The sequence below is a fragment of the Parathielavia appendiculata genome, assembly GCF_033297405.1.
Source record: "Parathielavia appendiculata strain CBS 731.68 unplaced genomic scaffold N657scaffold_7, whole genome shotgun sequence".
Lineage (NCBI taxonomy): Eukaryota > Fungi > Ascomycota > Sordariomycetes > Sordariales > Chaetomiaceae > Parathielavia > Parathielavia appendiculata.
In genome coordinates, this window is record NW_026944226.1 from 635,047 (window position 1) to 652,667 (window position 17,621).

Sequence of the window (17,621 nt, forward strand, 5' to 3'; positions counted from 1 at the left end):
ATGCATGCTCTTCTTATCCCTCCCTATTTCTATGAGCAAATCTCCCCCGTGGTGCGGGGAGCTAGTGTCAGATGGTGTAGACGTGTCCAATGTCAAGTGTCTCCTAAGTAAACAGGCCGTCAAGATGGATGAGTATTTGTCTCGACTTGGTCTCATGGATGTGCAGACGATGCTGTTACGTATCTGCGGAAAGCACCGAGACGCACTCAGCCCAACGCCGCACGATGCCTCAAATTGGTAACTTCTTCTATTCCATTTGCCAGCTTACATCGCACTGCTGTGACAGTTGAGACACCTACCTGATTTGTCGGGAACAGAACAAGATGCCCGGAGGACGATGGCGGGCGCATTTACTCTAGGCTCACGGCTACGGTCAGGTGTAATAGCCTGCCTCATTGCCCTATTTCATCTCTTTTACCTCGAGGTCGTGGTTGAGCCTTTTCTTCCTCAACTGATGATGTATCCCTCTTTTAATCCCGACGTCTTGGGAGTCCGCGGGTAGAGGGTGTTGGCGCTGAGGGGCCAGATGATGAGAGATATTAGATACTTTGGTTTGCGTTTGTGGGACAAGTCCTGGCTCTTGCTTTTCTGCCTCCCCCCTTACGTACGGAATGAGTGCTACCGATTGCCTAAGTACCTGTGATTGCAGGATCTTGACTATGGTATGCCTGTGTTTTTTTGTTTTTTTTATGTTGATGTTTGTCGGGCCGGTTGTTTGTTCAGTGATGTTGTGCTCATCGACTCAGATGTTTCTCGAAGAGGCTGCGGCTGGCTGCCATCTTATGCGAGAGGCAAAGGGAGCAGAGTTTGAGTGGATTGACTTGTCATCTACCTTTGCTAGAGCAGGCGACGGCGGGTGTGGTATAGCAGAGAGCCTTTCAATCCATGACCGGAATAGGTGGTCTGTAAGGCCGAGCTACCCGTGTAGATAAGGTACCTAGTCTAATGTGCGGTTGCTTTCGTACATGTACAATACGTACTGCAGTACTGTGGTACACATGATGGTTGCATTTTCGGGCGGAGCGGTGGATGGAGATGATGCACCGGGAGTTCACAAGCCTGCAGCAGATCCTTGAGCATCTCCACATCCGAGGCACGAACCTGCATCCCGTGGCTGAGTCGGCAAAATCTGAAACAAGCTTTTCCACCACAATAGGTTGGGGAAGTCAGTGAGGGTTTGAAATGGGACGTCTCAGAGCTTTCGACAAGGCCAGTCTATCTGATGATGTATAGGGTGGTGCAGTTGTGCTCCGACCGCCGCCTTGTCCTGCCGACAGTGAAGACTCCCGAGTGCACCTTTAATCTGGGCTTATTGTGGTACAGGGCAGGGAAAGCGCCCTCAAGGTCCCAAGCTCGACTCAAGCCACAGTATCTCGGTGCGGACGCGGGGAATGTGGGCTGAAAAAAGCAGGAAAGGGAGAGGATTCCTGAAGGTGTTTGCCGGGCGTGGTTCCGGCTATGCTGCGGTTCCTTCGTTTGCTTGCCGGACGGGCTTTTCTTTCGGAATCCTCGGTTTTCTGGAAAAGAAGGGCAGCGCTGCGAGCCACACGTCGGCAGAGAGAGCCGACAACTAGAGCCTGGCTGTGCAACTCTTGTTGATGATGAACGTTGGTTTTCCTAGAAGCTCGGGAACTGTGAGCTGTGGGGCAGAACGAGATGTTGGAAGCGGGTCGCGGGTTCGATCGCCAATGATGTCACCCGCCGATCCCATACCTTCCTTCGGAGCCCCTTCCCAATCTCCAAGATCTACTCAAATGAGGTGGATGAGAGCAAGGGTGAAAGGCTAGAAGCAGGTTGAGAATCATCGTGAAACTTGCAAGGTCGAGAGATAATAGAGGTCTGCTTAATAGGCCTGTGTCACTGGGGCTGAGCTCGTCTCATTGCCGCCATCCCGCATGCTTCGCGGACGACGACGAAGCGGGGTCGTGAGGCACAGGCAGTTCTCGGGAAATTCGACCGAGGAGGCCTGAGGCGCCGCGCTACGAGCATCTGGCCCTGCCTGAGAAGGTCCCATGCAACGCTCGGTGATTGGCCAACCAGGCGGTGAGCGCGGCCAGAAACGCGAAGCTTCGCGTCCAGTCGCTCCTTCTCGATAAACAAAGTGCATGCCGCTGCCACGTCCCGTTGGGCTGCAAGCCCTGCCGAGCTAGGGCCACAGCGTCACACTGATTGATGAGCCCTGACCAACCAAGCATCGACCGCGCCCAATCTCTGCCGAACGTGCAACCGCGCTATCTGTGCTGTTTCTTGATCCTCTCTGTATAGAGATGTTGTTTGATGAAGGGAGCTGATTTTCTCAGTGACTGCATCCAATCTTTGCACCTCACGGCCATCGTCCCATTTTGCGGGACCATCTCAGGGCCAGTGTGAATGCGGCCAATGCGGCCTGTTGAGAAGGCAGTGAGCACCTCATTCTTAAGCTGCAGTTGGATGTCCCTACATTGCGTTCATGGAAAGTCACATCGCCGGAGCCTTCACTCGATCCATCGGACCCTTCGAGCATTCACAGTGTCCATTGAGCTTGAGTCGGTGGTTACAAACCTCCAACTACAGCTGGGACACCTCAAACTGGTCGACATATGGAACGCACGATTGATGAGATCTCTGCCGAGACCTCGAGGCACCTCAACCTGGAAGCCCATAACGGACAGAACCCCCTGCTCCCGATGCTCATCCCTGTCGGCGTCAGCCCGTCTTGAATCCTTGAACCAATCCGTTCTTGCGCCTCTCCCCTCCCTGGCTAGCTGCAGCCCCACTGAGACGACTTTCTTGGAACAGCGTGTCGGGTGTGCGCTGGCAGCGGCCAGTCTTTTGTTCGCAGCACACCCACATTCTCACGGCTCTTTCTGCCAACCAAACCCTCCTCGTCTCACACCGTCCCCGTTTGCCTGCGCCCACGTCAGCTCGACTCCTTCCGCCACTTTTCCCACGGCTTGAAATTTTTCGACGGTCACTCAAAGTCACCCCAAAAACCGAGAAATTGACAGCTGTTGCGGAAAGTATTTTCAACTTGCACCTCGACGATCTCCTCCGACTTCAATACTTCGTAGCGTCCTCACGGACTTACATCCCTAGCTTCACCGCTTCCCCCACAGCTTCGGTAATTTAGCCTGCAGCCCGATCTAGGTAAAGAAACAGCTTTAACACCTTCGGCCTTCAACCCACCCAATCTCGGGGTTTTCATATCACGACGCATTGCATCATACCTTCGCGCGCTTGTTGGTCTGCAGTCCTCTGCTCTCGCCAACGGCACCTAGACACCCCCTCACCCCCGTCAGCGCGCCTCTTGCGCGTTCGAACCGGCCGCTAATGGTCGGGCCATCACATCCTCAGGCCCGAGAGCCGTTGCCTGACCTCAACGACAACTTCTTCACCCAGCCGACTCCGATAATTAGTCACGCGCCAATGCCCTCAGCCCCGAACCCGGCGCGTCAGCCCCTCCAGAAGGCGGATCCGAACGTGGTTCTCAACCCCCCCACTGCTGCCGGCGTGAACCCGCCGTCGCCGTTCAAGCCGAACGCGCCGCCATCTCATCAATCACTTGCCCCACCCAACGCCTCGCAGGGCCGCACCCTCACCATGGTCCCGATGCTGCCGCCCAGCAATGCGCCAGCATGCACAGATTCCCCCGAGAAAAGGAACCCCGTCATGTCCCGGTTTAAAACTGTCGCCCAGAAGCCCCAGGTAGAGTTTAGCACGCAGTTCACGGGCAAGGAAAACGCCCTCCAACCTCTCTACCCGGCTCCGGCTCAGTCCCAATTCGACCTAAACATGGAGAACTACTTTCAGAAGCCTTCCGGGAAGCGTGTTTTGATGGAGGCCGCGCCAATCAAGGAACTCCGGCCGGCGAAGAAGCAGAAAATTGAGGAGCCTCTTCCCGCACATGACTCGTTCCCGCCAATCGTCGATGACGGGACGAAACCGAACCATAGCTATGCTACCTTGATCGCCATGGCAATCATCCGGTCGCCTCAGAGAAAGCTGACTCTGTCGCAAATCTACAAGTGGATTTCCGACACGTACTCGTACTACCGTGGGGATAACACGGGATGGCAGAACAGCATCCGGCACAACCTCAGTCTCAACAAAAGTTTCGTCAAGCAGGAGCGCTCCAAGGATGATCCGGGCAAGGGGAATTATTGGATGATTGAGCGGGGAGCGGAGCATACGGTGCTCAAGGAGAAGCCGTCGAGGAAAGCTGCAGCACCCACCGCCGAGAATATGCCCGTCATGTCGACTCGCCTCGAGCCGCCGCTACCTCAACAACAGCTACAGCCGCAGCTACAGCCGCAGCTCCAGCCGCCTCGCATGCCTGAGCCCATGTTACCTCCACAGCTTGCAGTACCCCAGAGCATCCTTCCTGCGCTACCCCAAGCGTCTTCCCAACAATTCGCCCCTGCGCTTGCTCCTGCGCCCCCGCTCCCCCAGATCACGTCTGACGCCACGATTCCCGCTTCTGACCCCGCCACCATCGAAGAGGGCGTTGACGATGCTGTTGAGAAAGGTCTGCTGCACGAATCGGAGCTGTATTCGCCTCTTGCGGCCGCCATGCACTCGTCGCCTCCCATTCCTCGGAGCCTGAGCGCTCGTCATAGCGGCACCCCGCCTTCTCAGCCGCGGATGCATCCATCGTCGGCCAGCAAATCCCGCCACAGGCGAAGAACCATGCCGATGGACGACAGCGGTTATATTTCGTCTCTTGAGTCCTCAGCCATGCGTCCGCACCAGCACACCAAGGTCCTCACCTCCGACCCAGATCGACCAAGGATCAAGAGGGGACGAGCCGAGGAAGAAATTGCTCGTCTTCGCGCTTCCTTGTATGAAAGCCCTTCCAAGGGGCGCTCATACGGGTACGTCCCCCCCTCTTCGTCACCAATACGTCAAGCATCAGGGCCAGAAGTCGGGCAGATGCTTCCGCCCTTGACTCCCGCGATGAAACTGAAAGCACCACCGAAGCCGCCGCCGTCGGTCTCGCCCAGCACGAATCTGCGCCTGCACCGGCAGAACATCCAGTCCATGGTTGATTCGCCCTTCCGGCGCGTGTCTGCGCTTCTTCCCGAGGGCGACTTCCTGGGACAGCAAACGCCTGCCTTGCACGGAGACCATCTTTTGGATTTTCTAGATCAGTCGAGCCTCAAAACACCTGGTTTCGACATCTTCGAGGATGCGCCCGAGTTTCCAAACCTATTCCCGCTTACGCCATCCGCTCCTCCCATGGATTCTCCGGTCAAGCGATCGATTAGGAAGCAGCGCTTTGAGCGGTCACAGTCCACCAGCGCATTGAGCAATATCACCAATACAACCACCCGCAGCGTCTCCAAGTCTAACTCCTTCCTCAAGGTACCCAACCAGGCGCTCACTTTCCCGCTGGATACACCAAGCAAGGCCTTCGAGGGCCTGCCCTCCTCGCCGAGCAAGCTCTTTTTGGACCTACAGTCGCCGAGCAAGATGCCCATGATCAACGACGAGAACCTGGACGTGTTCAACGGGGTGTTCCTGGACGGTCTCGACACGACAGGCCTGCTCGGGGAAAACGACTCGCCTGAGTTCGACATCCTGGCCGGTTTTGAGAAAATTGGCTCGTGCAATCCCGCGCAGACGTCGCAGGTTGCTGCCACTAAGGCGCCGCTTGGCCGCTCACATTCCTCAAATACTTGCTAGGCTCAAGCTACCACGGGCTGAGCAGCGATTGCTTTTTATTTTTCCTTGTCTCCTTTGGGCTTTGTGTCTCCGGGTGGGATGCTCACGAAATGTTACGATGACGAATCGAAACGAGCGACACCGCCAATTTCATATCATCACCACTTGCTGCATCTGTCTGGCGTTGGCTTTCCGTATGCTACTCACCTACCCGCAAGAGTGCGGCCATGTCATGTTTCCGCCGTCGCTTTCGTGCTTATGTCTTTTTCTCTCCTCGGGGCGCTTGTAGAGGGGACACCACGGGCGTTCGCAAGCTCTTTTTCTTTCGCCGTTTCGCTGGACAGGCAGCGTGTTTGTATTTTTATCTCCTGATGGGTGGTATGGAGAAACTTGCTGTCTGGCTATTAACTCTGGGCTGTCACGATAATGACGATATGTCTGGGTACTTGACACTAGGATGGCTCGGGGAAAGGGCGGGAGATTATATATACCGCACCACACGGCTGGAATAGGGTCCTTGGACAATGAAGCATAGCAGGGTAGGAGTCATTGGTGCGGTGAGGAATTCTGTCTGGACTTTGGATTGTTGGGTTGTTGTTTGTAATGAACAGGATGTTCTTGGTTTTCGTTTCGCCGTCTTCCTTTCCGTTTGATGTTGGGTTCTGTCGGAGATTGGAGGGTGTGGTTTACTTTTTTGATGCTTTGGTTTTTTTTTTTTTGTTGTTTCTGTGCGGTGTTTCTCTCAGCGGGATTGATGGATGGGATGTGTCTCTTCTTTTGGTTCGCCGGGATGGCGGTAACCTGGTCTGGGTTTGGCTTCAGCGGGACGCGGACTACCAGGATAAGGGGCGGCGGACGGTTCGGTTTCTGGAGTAGTTGGGCTGGCTGACTAGGACGGGTGTCGCTTGTTTCTTGTGGGATTCTTGTTGGACTTTAGTGGGAACAATCATGATCTGCTTTGCTGCTTGCTGCTGTCAAGTTCCTTCTCATTGCGCACTTCTCACCCTTGCACGTACCTGGGCTGGTTGTTGTAAGAAGTCTCCGCCCGTATAAGATCTGCAGGTGCTTGAGGTATATATGTCGCTTTAGATTATGGGTATCTAGATCGCCTTCTGAAAAACACATTACATCGAACCTGCACCGTTCAGAATGCCATGCTCCTGGGCAGTGGCAACCAGGAGCGTGGCCGTGTCCCTGTCTATCCCATACTCCGCGGAGTCCCAAAACGCCCAATACCATGCCTAAAGTCTCGCTTTCGCTCTCCAAATCACAATCCCATCATGTGACCCCATCACCACAAGTTTCCATCACATGGTTCCAATAACATGACAGCACCCCCTATCCAACAGTTTCTCGTTGAGGACCAACTTCCCCTCAATTGCATAGTTCACTTCCCTCACATCAAACCACCACAACCATCACCACCCGTATAACCCACCAACCGGCCCTCCCGCCTACTTCTAGTAGATACCCATCCGCGTCGCCCACCCCGCAGCAGCCGCAGCCGCGGTAGCCGCGGGACCGCCACCACCACCTCCTCCTCCGCCACCGCCTACTGCTGCTGCTGCCGGTAATGTCGCCGTCGTCCCGTCTTTTTGCTGCTGCCCGCTGCCGCCGACATGGATCTGGTAGGGAAAGGGGTTCGACTCGGTCGTGGTGATGGGCGGGATGTGGTCCTTGTGTGCGTTGGCGAGGGTGATGGCCTTCATGATTGTGTTGTGGAGTGTTGTTTCGGAGGCGCGGCGCAGCTTGGCTCGTTCTGCTTTCCGAAAAGAAACTATGAGATTAGTTTAGGGGGTTTTATGATTTAGGGGGTCCCCCGGGGGGTGGGGGTTGAGGTCAAAGGGGGTTGGGGAACGCACCGCCTTCTGTCCGCGGATCGGCCACCGTCACCTTGACCGTCCAGCTCTCCCAGCAGACTTCGTCGTCGCCGCGCATGGCGTACCATGTCTTGCGCCGGCGCTTCTCGAGAAACTGGACTGTGATTTGGCCGCGCCCGCCGCCGCCGGTTGTAGAGGGAGGCGGCGTTCCTCTCCCTCCTCCTATGAGCCCGAGTCCCAACCCGCCGCCGCGGTTATCGGTGGACAGATGGTGGGACTGGTGGCGCTCGGATTCGAGTTGGCGCACGAGCGCCGCCACGCGCTGGTCGATGAGCGTCTCGATCTCGGCTTCGGGGACGTAGGCCAGCTCGAGCCCCAGGACGTCGCGGGTTTGCGGGATTACGGAGGGGAAGAAGCGGAGGAAGAAGATGGTGTGGAGGATTCCTGTCGGCCAGCAAGGTTAGCTGTTGCGTCTTGCGTGTTGACGGACCGAGGTGGGATTGACGGTGTGTATGTGGAGGGGCACAGGGGCGAGGGATACGCTGTTTGGCTAACACTCACCGCGGACGACATCGCGCACCGAGTTAGGGTCTGCAAAGGCTTCGAGTATGAAATCTGGGGCGGCGCGCTGATCCATTGTGAGACGGCGTCTCTAGGGATTTAGTGTCTGCAGCCTCGTGGTGCAAAAAGGAGGGCGCCAAAAGGAAATTGGGTTGGTCAGGAGATTGAGGGGCAGCGCAATTGAGGGGCAGCTGAGCGGAGCGAAATGAGCCGTGACGTTTGGTTTTCAAATGCAGTAGTGGGTGGAGTTCCAAGCAGCCCAGCTTGGGTGTGACCAGCCCCGGATTCTTGGTGCCAGGGCCCACCGCCCGGACATCTGAAAACTGGGGAGGCAATCGCCTGGAAGACGTTTGCCACTTCCTCAATGCCGATACCAACCGGGTGCTCTAAGCAATTTCCGCCAGCCATGCAACAACCGCTCCCACCTCACAACAGATGCAGAACTTGGGTTCGGAACAGCAGGGAAAGGACAACAGTGTCCCGGTTTAGGGCAGTATATCCCTCAGATCACGAGTTTACTCCAGTCCCAGTCTTCTCTACATGAATAAGTTAAAAGTCAGTGCCCGGTTTGGGCACAGCAGCTTACATCTTATGCCATATGTCTCAAGAGCTACTCCTTGGCAGTCACCTCTCCGCCAACATCTCAACCCACTCCCCCTCGCGCCACTCGACAAATGTTTGGGCGAAGCATTGAACGGCTCCAGGGGAATCCGATTCGGTATTCCACGCCTGGCAGGGGCAGTCGTCGTACCGTTCATGGGCATTCTCAACATGCCGATTTTGTCGTCTGCGGAATAACTGGTGGAACTCCCTGACCGTGGTCCGCCGGTCTGGCACCCATTCACAGAGGTTGGCTCGGCCGCACGGTTGGGATAGATGGGTCGAAGCTTGCACCCCCGCCGAAGGTCGGCAAAGGGCTCGCTCGGTTTTGGGGGGTCGCCAACCACCATACTCTGCCAATCCGGTGAGAGCGTCGGCACGTTGCCAGTCTTCGAGTCGTTAAACATGATTGAGAAACTCAGAGGCTCGGCGCAGTCTTCGGTTATCTCTGCGATTACTCTCCGCCTTCCCAAAGACGTCGTCACAGGTATGGCTATGTGGCGGAGCTCCGAAAGTCAACGCATTTGGAGTTCGAATTAGCAGAAGGCGTAATACGGGTCATGCCGGCAATGGTCCCGAAACGCCGTGTTTAGGTTGGGCCGGAAGGAACGGAACGACACCTCGCAACCAACCTCAGGAGATGGTCGGAAACGGAGCCCGCCGTGTCTGAGTACGAAGTCGCACGACTCGCGGCAGACGTGCATCAGTGCCGGAAATTCTGTGTCTACCGTCATAGGCGCCGGGGGCGGGCTCGAGAAATCCAATAGCGCGTTCATGTGTGAGTCTTGGAGGATGAAGACCTCAGGCTCGTGCGTCTGGCAGAGCGAAATGCCATATCGTGAGGTGGAGTTCAAGCGGCAGCCTGTTGAAGAAGGTGAAGACTGCCACCATGATGACCGTCGAAGGCGAAATCCACGGATTGATGGTCTAACGTAAACTCTGAAGCAGGCTGCGATATGCTGCGTAGCTCATTTCTTTCCCAAAATCAAAGATTAATGTGTTGTTTTCGGGTGTTGACATGCATGCCAATTTCTTTCGCAGAATGAATTGGACCAATAACTACTGTAATTGTTTGTAATAGGTGGACGTTGAGAATCCAAGGTAGGGTAGCAATTCGGCCTACTGCCCCAGACCCCGGGCTCGGCATCAGCCCTATCTTGCTGGCCCACCCAGCCGAGGTCCGTTATCTGCTCTGCTGCACCGAGCAACAAGTGGTCGAGCAACCGGACGGCTACCTTACCGTAATAAGGTCGTCAGCCCAGAACCAACACCACAGGCACATGCCTGGCACACCAATTATCAAGGTTTAACAATCACCGCCGACACCATGCTCGCAGCAACTAGGCGCTGGTTCAGGCGAAACCGCACACCCATTGCAATTGGCGTGGGTGTCGTCGGCGTCGGCTATGTCGTCAGCAGCTACATCGTCGGCAAGCTCCGCGACGCGCGAGAGCGCATGAGCAGCGACCGCATCGCCAAGGAGAAGTATGTATCTGCTCCCAGGCATTAAAGCCGGACAAAGCTAACCACGACACTACCAGCCTGCGTCGCCGCTTCGAACAGAACCAGGAGGACTGTACCTTCACCGTCCTCGCCCTGCTCCCCACCGCCACGACCAACATCCTCGAGAGCATGGACACGGAAAAGATCACGTACGAGATCCAGCAGATCAAGGGCTCGGCTACCGCCAGAACCCGCAGCATTGGCTCTACAAGTCCGCCCAGCATGTCCGAGACATACGCGACCGACGACGACGGCCGCAGCATCATCACCGTGAGCGCTCAGAGCGAGGCCGGCGCGCGTACGACGCAGCTGTCCGTAGCGACGCCGCCATCCGGCGCAGGCCCAGAAAGTGGGAGCGTTGGCGTATCGCAAGAGGCACTTTCAATACCGCAGAAACCACGGAAGACAAAGAGACAGCTCTGGGATGACTTGACAATAAGCTGTGCGCGTTCTCCGAGTTCTCTTTCTTTTTCACCATTCTAACCTGATCATTCTACCAGCAATTACTAGAGCATACACCCTTCTCTACACGCTAGGCCTCCTGACGATGCTCACAAGGATACAACTCAACCTCCTCGGCCGCCGTAGCTACCTCTCGAGCGTCGTGTCGCTCGCGACGGGCAGCAACGTCGCCCCGGGGACCATCAGCCTGGAGAACAACGACGACGACAGCCCCACGCAGGCCTACGGCACCGACTTTGACGTCAACCGCAAGTACCTGACCTTCAGCTGGTGGCTGCTCAATCGCGGCTGGGTCGACGTGATGCAGCGGGTGGAGGGCGCCGTGCGCCAGGTCTTCGGCCACCTCAGCCCGCGTGACACGGTCACGCTCGACACATTCGCCAAGCTCAGCGCCGATGTGCGCCGTCTCGTAGAAGGCAGCGGGCCGTCGAGCGGCGCCAGCACCAACTGGCTCTCCTTCCTGCTCCCGTCCCCGGACATGGAGGACTTTGTCCTCCGCGAGTCGGGCGTCCTCGACTCCAACCCACTCGACCCCAACAACAACAATAACAACAACAAGAAGAAGAACAGCACGCCTTCCACCCCGACCCTGTCCTCTCCATTCCCCTCCTCCGCCGCCTCCCTCCGCCGCCTGCTCGACGAAACAGCCGACCTGATCGAGTCCCCGACCTTCTCGCACGTCCTCACCCAGCTCCTCGACGCGGGCTTCTCGCTCTTGCTCGAACAAAAGCTGTTCGCAGGCATCCTTGACGCGACAGCGCCAACAACATCCAGCGCAGCGAGCGTCGACAGCGCGGGGGCGGCAGGACCGACCGGCTCTATCAGCCGCGCGGTGCTCCTCCCCAAGATCCTCAGCGTGCTGACCCGCCAGGCGCACGTCATTGGCCACGGTATGCCCAACGAGTACCTACAGGCGATGGAGTCGGTGCGGGACCTCGAGGGGTTTGCTGCGGTTGTGTACTCGAGTAATTGGCAGGCCGAGATTGTGCAGGAAGAAGGGGAGGGGGTTAGGGATGCTAAGACTGAGCGGTTGTCTTCGTCTTCGTCACGGCCACAACAACGACAACGAGAACAGCAGCAACAACAGCAACAGCAACAAGCGAGGGAGGTGAGCCAGGGGCAGGGGGAGGGGGAGGGGCGTATGGGCTCGTCGAGTATTGTTGTTGTTGACAGCGCTGCCGCGCAGTCGAGGCTGTTTGAAAGTGCGTGGGAAAAGGCGAGTGAAGGGGGGTGAGGTGAGTGTGGCCGGTTTCTCTATGGGGGTTTGTCCATGAATCGTTGAATGCGAGAGAGTGTAATACTTGGGTTATCCTGCAAGTCATGAATGGGTGGAGCTTGGTTGGATTGGGAGTCTGGGCTAAGATGACGGCTGAGCAAGACGGCATGATCACACGTACTGTAAGGGAGGGGGAACAAATACCACTGGGTAGAGTTGGCATAACGGATATGGGTACATTTGGCCCGGATTGGCTCGCATTGTGAACAGCGGTAGTTTCCGGACCTGATAGAGTACAGCATCATGATGGCGATTTGGACGACAGTGGGGTTTCAGCGCATATATTGTCTTCCGGGTGTATATTGGGTATCTCTGTCGTCCGCCCGAAGCTGATCTATCCTTCCATCTCCCTGTACCCCGCTGGCATGTCCTTGGAAGCCCTCGGCAGCGTCTTGGTGCACCGGCGTAACCCGGTCTCATCTCTTCAGAGGCGGTGCTCTCACCGTCTGGCGCCGTCTCGTAGGCGCATCTGATGTGCTGCGATGCTCTCTCCGTATGTTTTGCAACGGGAGTTGCCGCTCGTCGTGTCTCCCCTTGTCTCGCACTCGGTCTCGGTGATTCCGAAGGGATTCGCAATTCGCTCCCTTTTCCCAGCATCTTGAACCTTTCGAGAAACCTGAAATGAATCCCTTTCTGAGATGCGATGGACCCCTCATATCAATCCCCGTATGAACTGATCCAACCCCAGCTCAAACAACTCATTTCTCACCCCAACACCACCCTTGTGCTCGACCGGCGACAGCGGATTCTTGACGACTTTTCAACCCCAACAAATTCATTAGCAACGCGCCCATTACCAACAAGCAAAGCTTATACCACCAAGAGCAACATGTATGAAAAAGAATGGCGTACCATACTCCACCCAAAGATTGATGTAGATCTGATGCAGCACGTTGCGCATGCTCAGCGTCGCCGTGTCAGTCAGCATGACGAGCCGCAGGCTGCTCGCCGTCTCGTAGTAGTGCAGCTTGTAGTGGGCGGTGCGGTACGAGACGAAGGCGTCGTCATCGCCGCCCAGCTTGCGCACCATGTTGCGCAGCGAGAAGACGGCGCCGAAGATGAGCTTGGCATCGTCGGCCGTCGAGGGTCGGAGGGCGGTTGCTGGGTTGTAGTGGTTGTGGTTGGTGGTGGTGGTGGTGGCTGTTGCTGTTGCTGGGCCGCTGCCGCTGCTGGGATCTGATGAGGTGGGGAGCCAGGTTTTGGAGTAGATACATTCCGCTGGTGTGAGTGGTTAACGGGGTTAGTTGGTGTTTCCTTGTTGTTCTGGACTGGGACGGGGAGGTTCGAATGGGGCGTACTGTGCCGGTCAAAGATGTAGAACGAGTAGACAACCATGATGGCGGCGTGCGGAGAGGTCCCCTGGGCGAAACGAGATCGCGCCGGGGACGGGGATTTCAGACGGGCTCGGCTGTGATGGGGATGGCGACGGTGATACGAATGGCAATGGTGTTGCGCAGTTGGAATCGATATGGCGCGGGTCACCAATCGTCGGGGTTTCTTCAAAATCAGAGCGAGGGTCGTGATGGTTCACGAATCCCTTCGCCTGATTGACCAGACCGCGAAGGGGCATCGTGATCCCTGTCCGCTGGGCTTGTCTTGGCATCTGTGTGGAGAACTCGGTATCTACTGTGTAAGGTAGCTTTGCCTTGGGTATCCTGAATGATGATAGCATACATTTCACTCTTTGTTTCCCTATATTTACAGCTTATCTAATAGTGAAAGCAAACCTGCAGCAGAATTTATGTTTTCAAACTCAGTTGTTGGAGGTTTCCTAGTTCTTCCAAGAGACGTGGTTTTCTACATGTACATGTAAGCGTGGATCATTAGCTCTCGGCGGGGTAGTGGGGTAGTCTTGGGTGTCCTGTTGGCTGCCCTACGAGGATTGAACCAGCTTCCAGACGATATGGAAACGGGACGTAAACTGCAACTTCCAGTTTTCTCATCGCTTCCAGTTTCGAGCCATCGAGCCTCGATCTGAGAAGTGTGAGTACCCCACTCTGCCTCTCGTTTAGTGACCACTCGGCGGGCAGCTTGTTCGAGTTGAGAAGCCACCGAGGAACGACAAACCATCGAATTGAGTATCTCAGGCCTTGATTTCACAACACAGAAGCCGTTGTTGCAGCGAGGACGCGAGGGCTTTTTTCACCCATTGTGACACATCCCCACCAAACTATTTGCATCGACACAGCCAGCTCCGGGACCGTGTATTCATATTCTGCGCTGCATCCCAAGGTGCTCGGAATTTTTGATAACATATAGCCCTGTTCGTCCCCGTGCCCGCGAGCCTGGGGCTTCTCTCTCGCTACTCTGGTTTCACCCCATATGGATAGAAGCAGATGATCATGGTCGATGAAGAGGACAACAAGCATCCACAAACCCGGCTCACAACACTGACCTTGCCGCTGTGTCCGCAACCAGGAAACACGGGCACAATGACGCCTCCTGCGTATACAGCGATGCCGCTAAGCCTGGTGTCTCCAGGTATCCAGGTCGAGTTCCACGGCGATGCCGATGCGAAACCCGCTCCGATATACTCCCGGTATGTCCATGTATCCTTCTCCTGGGATCCGAGTTAACAGTATTACGCTCAAGTTCGGCCCCTCCAGACGTACAAAGCTTCCCAAGTCCGATGAGACACCACCGGAGGACGCCCTCACAACATCGCGAGATCAAGGTGCGTTCTTGTTTTACATGTTTCTGGCTGCAGCCCCATGCATGCTCACCACACAATGCAGGAAACCCTCAACGCGCGATCCGAGTATACTAATGAGGACTCGGAGGGACACTCTCAGCGTCGCATCAACCAATACATCATCAAGGAGGAGATAGGCCACGGCTCATACGGCGCCGTTCACCTGGCCACCGACCAGTTTGGAAAAGAATATGTGTGTGATATCGCCTCGAGAACATGCACCCAGCCACTGACCGCGTCAAGGCCGTCAAGGCGTTTTCCAAAGCACGGCTCAGGAGACGAGCCCAGTCCTATATCCTCCGCCATGGGCCACGGCAACTTGGTCGCTTTCCTCGGGCCGGCTTCGGCGCTCCAGATGCCCCTATCATGGGTTTTGCTGATCAACGAGCTAAGGAGGAGAAGGATGCCCTCTATTTGATCCGCGAGGAGGTTGCGATAATGAAGAAGTTGAACCACCCCAATCTTGTACAGCTGTACGAGGTCCTGGACGACCCGGAGGAGGATACCCTGTACATGGTCCTCGAGATGTGCAAAAAAGGCGTTGTTATGAAGGTAGGCATCGGCGAGTCCGCAACACCCTATCCCGAAGAAACTTGCCGTCATTTCTTCCGCGATCTCATTCTCGGCATCGAGTACCGTGAGTCCTGCGTGTTCCAGCTATATCACGGTGAGATGCTTATACAGCAGCTGCAGTGCACTCGCAAGGAGTGGTCCATCGCGACATCAAGCCCGACAATCTCCTGCTCACCGACGACGACGTCTTGAAGATTGCCGATTTCGGCGTGTCTGAGATGTTTGAAAAGTCCAACGACATGAGAACGGCCAAGTCGGCTGGCTCGCCGGCATTTCTTCCCCCCGAACTTTGCGTAGCAAGACACGGGGATGTGTCGGGCAAGGCGGCAGACATCTGGTCAATGGGTGTGTCTCTGTACTGCCTTCGCTACGGGAGGGTACCTTTCGAGCGAGGCGGTGTGCTAGATATATACAAAGCCATAACGACCGAGACCCCCAAGTTAACCCCTGACGAGAATCCAGACTTTGTCAACATAATAGGGGCGCTCCTGGAGAAAAACCCGGGGAGGCGGATAACGATGGAGGAGCTCAGGGTAAGCCCCCCAATATCATGGTTTCGATGAGCCAGCCGTACCTAACTGCGTTTTCAGGAACATCCCTGGGTGACAAAGGGAGGTACAGACCCTTTACTCAGTGCTGAAGAGAACTGCTCCGAGCCGGTTGAACCGCCTAACCCTCTCGAACTGAACCACGCGTTCACTCGCAGGATGACTCACCTAATCTGCGTGGTAAGCTTAGCAACGTTCCGCTGATCACCCCTCCCTGCGCACCCACTGACATGGACCAGATGAAAGCAATAAACAAGTTCAAGAGCCTCCTCAGCCCTCGACCGCACGTCAGCCAGAAGGACAGCCGACGTCACGCAACTGCTCCGGCGCCACTCTCCCCACCACCAGAACAGAAGGCTCCCGAAGAACAATCTACAGCAGAATTCGCCGCCCGCGTCCTTCGCGAGCGCCAAGAGTTCCTCGCGAAGGGTGGGAAAGCAAGCTTCGACCAGCTTCTCCAACCAGCCGCCTCCTCCAACTTCACGGCCCCCAGCACTACGGCAGCAAGAACCGGGGACCAACAACAACCTCCCACCCTCCTTGGCATCGGAACGGGTGGAATCGACGACTTCTCCACCGCCGAGCAAGCCCCCGCAGCAGATATCGTCTCCGACTCGCCCACTGCTGTGGACTTTAGTGTCTATGACCGGGCATTCGAGGCCGAGGTTGAGCGGATCAAGAGGTCCACGAGTAGGAGGAGGCCAGGCGTGGCAGGGGCAGGGCCAGGGGCAGGGGGAAGAGACGCAGGCGCGGGAGCTGGGCCGATCTACCAGACGAGGGTTCGTGAAAGGGGAGGCGGCGGTGTGTTTCCGTTACAGGCCGACGAGAATTTGAGGATGAATAACCCCTGGGCCTTTGCAGCTGCCGTGGCTGGGATGAAACAGAGGGAGCAGCAGCAGCAGAGGGCGGGGGTGGGGATGAGGTTTGCTGAGTTGGTTGCGAAGGCAATGGAGGGGGCTAAGGAGGCGAAGGGGGGGAGTGGTGAGGGGGCTGCTGCGGAGGGGGGTGGTGGTGGTGATCACGTTTAGGTTCAGGTAGGGATGAAGTTTGAAAGGGAAGGGGGTGAGTCAGTGAGGGAGGCGCCGGCTGTTGTGCCTTGGATCAATGCATATCCTGATTCTCCGTGACAGTTTCGGGTAAGCTTCGTGTAGCGTGTTATGTTCGTATTCATTTTGAGCGCACTTGGAGAGGGATATGAGAACGAAGTTGGAAGAGTTATCTGACGGGACTGGTATAATAGTGATCCCTCTGGGTTTGGAGACTCTGTTCTCGTTGACTTGTACGTCCTATATTCCTGATCTTGAAGACGATGTTCGAAATTCCCATAGCTACCGATTACGATCCTGCTAGATTTCGCTTTCCTCAAACACCGAAGCGGAGTATCATCATTGGGCCATCATCGGCCCTCCAATACCTCAGGTCAACTCACCCAGCGATAATCAGCGGCGCCACCCCCGGAGATTTCCCAGTGGAAAACGGCATGGAAGAAACTGATCCAAAACCTCCTTAAATATCTGTTCATGTTCTGGCCTACCTTGAGAGACATATACCCGCGAGGAATCCTTGGCTTATCTCATCGGGAAAGCAATGTCATTCAGATCTTCATCGACACGCCTTGCTGCCCTTCAAAGAATTGGTCTCCAGGTGCTGTGTGGTACTGAGTCCAGAGTTGGTGCTGCGGGGAATAGGCGATGTCATGCAGTTCCTCTATCCAGAAACCATTATGCAGAATTCGAATCCGCAACCCCTGGTTATCCAGCAGGACATGAATCTAACGGCATGTCATTGAGCCATGGAAGCGTGAGGACAGCGGAAGAGAACGCCTCCATTTGCTTGGGCCAGGTGCCCCGCACGAAGCGAGGCGCTAGTCAAGGCAACGGGCCCTCACAATCAGTGTAGTAGGCCTCGACAGTGCACCAGAGGGGAGTTCACTAAACGAGTGGTGG

The 17,621-nt window shown here is 56.1% G+C and overlaps 7 protein-coding genes across 7 annotated transcripts; 4 read left to right on the forward strand and 3 right to left on the reverse strand.

Annotated features, from left to right (window-relative positions):
* Positions 1 to 303: 303 nt before the first annotated feature.
* On the forward strand, positions 304 to 713 carry N657DRAFT_645928 (uncharacterized protein). Its single transcript, XM_062793031.1, has one exon. It carries the CDS (start codon positions 338 to 340, stop codon positions 500 to 502), a length of 165 nt encoding a protein of 54 aa, XP_062646958.1. The 5' UTR covers positions 304 to 337; the 3' UTR covers positions 503 to 713.
* Positions 714 to 3,123: 2,410 nt separating this feature from the next.
* Positions 3,124 to 5,764, forward strand: N657DRAFT_450518 (uncharacterized protein). Its single transcript, XM_062787443.1, has one exon. The coding sequence runs from the start codon at positions 3,310 to 3,312 to the stop codon at positions 5,659 to 5,661; it is 2,352 nt and encodes a 783-aa protein (XP_062646959.1). The 5' UTR covers positions 3,124 to 3,309; the 3' UTR covers positions 5,662 to 5,764.
* Positions 5,765 to 7,100: 1,336 nt separating this feature from the next.
* N657DRAFT_634383 (DUF1649-domain-containing protein) lies at positions 7,101 to 8,097 on the reverse strand (the record flags this gene model as incomplete). Its single annotated transcript, XM_062791279.1, has 3 exons — positions 7,101 to 7,417; positions 7,503 to 7,904; positions 8,022 to 8,097. 3 exons carry the CDS (start codon positions 8,095 to 8,097, stop codon positions 7,101 to 7,103), a joined length of 795 nt encoding a protein of 264 aa, XP_062646960.1.
* A 1,682-nt stretch (positions 8,098 to 9,779) lies between these two features.
* Positions 9,780 to 12,177, forward strand: N657DRAFT_619853 (Peroxin-3). Its single transcript, XM_062790575.1, has 3 exons — positions 9,780 to 10,106; positions 10,163 to 10,566; positions 10,625 to 12,177. Exons 1-3 carry the CDS (start codon positions 9,949 to 9,951, stop codon positions 11,818 to 11,820), a joined length of 1,758 nt encoding a protein of 585 aa, XP_062646961.1. The 5' UTR covers positions 9,780 to 9,948; the 3' UTR covers positions 11,821 to 12,177.
* Positions 11,897 to 12,816, reverse strand: N657DRAFT_450784 (uncharacterized protein). The gene is made up of 2 exons (XM_062787444.1): positions 12,715 to 12,816; positions 11,897 to 12,628 (listed from the first exon to the last, which is right to left on the reverse strand). The coding sequence occupies exon 2, from the start codon at positions 12,457 to 12,459 to the stop codon at positions 11,974 to 11,976; it is 486 nt and encodes a 161-aa protein (XP_062646962.1). The 5' UTR covers positions 12,460 to 12,628; positions 12,715 to 12,816; the 3' UTR covers positions 11,897 to 11,973.
* N657DRAFT_597559 (snare-like protein) lies at positions 12,024 to 13,396 on the reverse strand. Its single transcript, XM_062790028.1, has 3 exons — positions 13,161 to 13,396; positions 12,715 to 13,080; positions 12,024 to 12,618 (listed from the first exon to the last, which is right to left on the reverse strand). Exons 1-3 carry the CDS (start codon positions 13,195 to 13,197, stop codon positions 12,515 to 12,517), a joined length of 507 nt encoding a protein of 168 aa, XP_062646963.1. The 5' UTR covers positions 13,198 to 13,396; the 3' UTR covers positions 12,024 to 12,514.
* An 898-nt stretch (positions 13,397 to 14,294) lies between these two features.
* Positions 14,295 to 16,703, forward strand: N657DRAFT_574340 (kinase-like protein; the record flags this gene model as incomplete). The annotated part of the gene is made up of 7 exons (XM_062789022.1): positions 14,295 to 14,401; positions 14,455 to 14,536; positions 14,598 to 14,747; positions 14,798 to 15,191; positions 15,248 to 15,660; positions 15,718 to 15,855; positions 15,915 to 16,703. 7 exons carry the CDS (start codon positions 14,295 to 14,297, stop codon positions 16,701 to 16,703), a joined length of 2,073 nt encoding a protein of 690 aa, XP_062646964.1.
* Positions 16,704 to 17,621: the final 918 nt, after the last annotated feature.

Excerpts from the sequence above, each read along its gene's own strand:
- N657DRAFT_645928 (XM_062793031.1), top strand. The coding sequence starts at position 338 with ATGGCGGGCGCATTTACTCTAGGCTCACGGCTACGGTCAGGTGTAATA.
- N657DRAFT_450518 (XM_062787443.1), top strand. The coding sequence starts at position 3,310 with ATGGTCGGGCCATCACATCCTCAGGCCCGAGAGCCGTTGCCTGACCTC.
- N657DRAFT_619853 (XM_062790575.1), top strand. The coding sequence starts at position 9,949 with ATGCTCGCAGCAACTAGGCGCTGGTTCAGGCGAAACCGCACACCCATT. Across the intron at positions 10,107-10,162 it reads GACCGCATCGCCAAGGAGAA|CCTGCGTCGCCGCTTCGAAC; the intron begins GTATGTATCTGC and ends CGACACTACCAG. Across the intron at positions 10,567-10,624 it reads GGATGACTTGACAATAAGCT|CAATTACTAGAGCATACACC; the intron begins GTGCGCGTTCTC and ends TCATTCTACCAG.
- N657DRAFT_450784 (XM_062787444.1), bottom strand. The coding sequence starts at position 12,459 with ATGCTGGGAAAAGGGAGCGAATTGCGAATCCCTTCGGAATCACCGAGA.
- N657DRAFT_597559 (XM_062790028.1), bottom strand. The coding sequence starts at position 13,197 with ATGGTTGTCTACTCGTTCTACATCTTTGACCGGCACA. Across the intron at positions 13,081-13,160 it reads CTACATCTTTGACCGGCACA|CGGAATGTATCTACTCCAAA; the intron begins GTACGCCCCATT and ends CACTCACACCAG. Across the intron at positions 12,619-12,714 it reads CAATCTTTGGGTGGAGTATG|TCGTCAAGAATCCGCTGTCG; the intron begins GTACGCCATTCT and ends GGGGTTGAAAAG.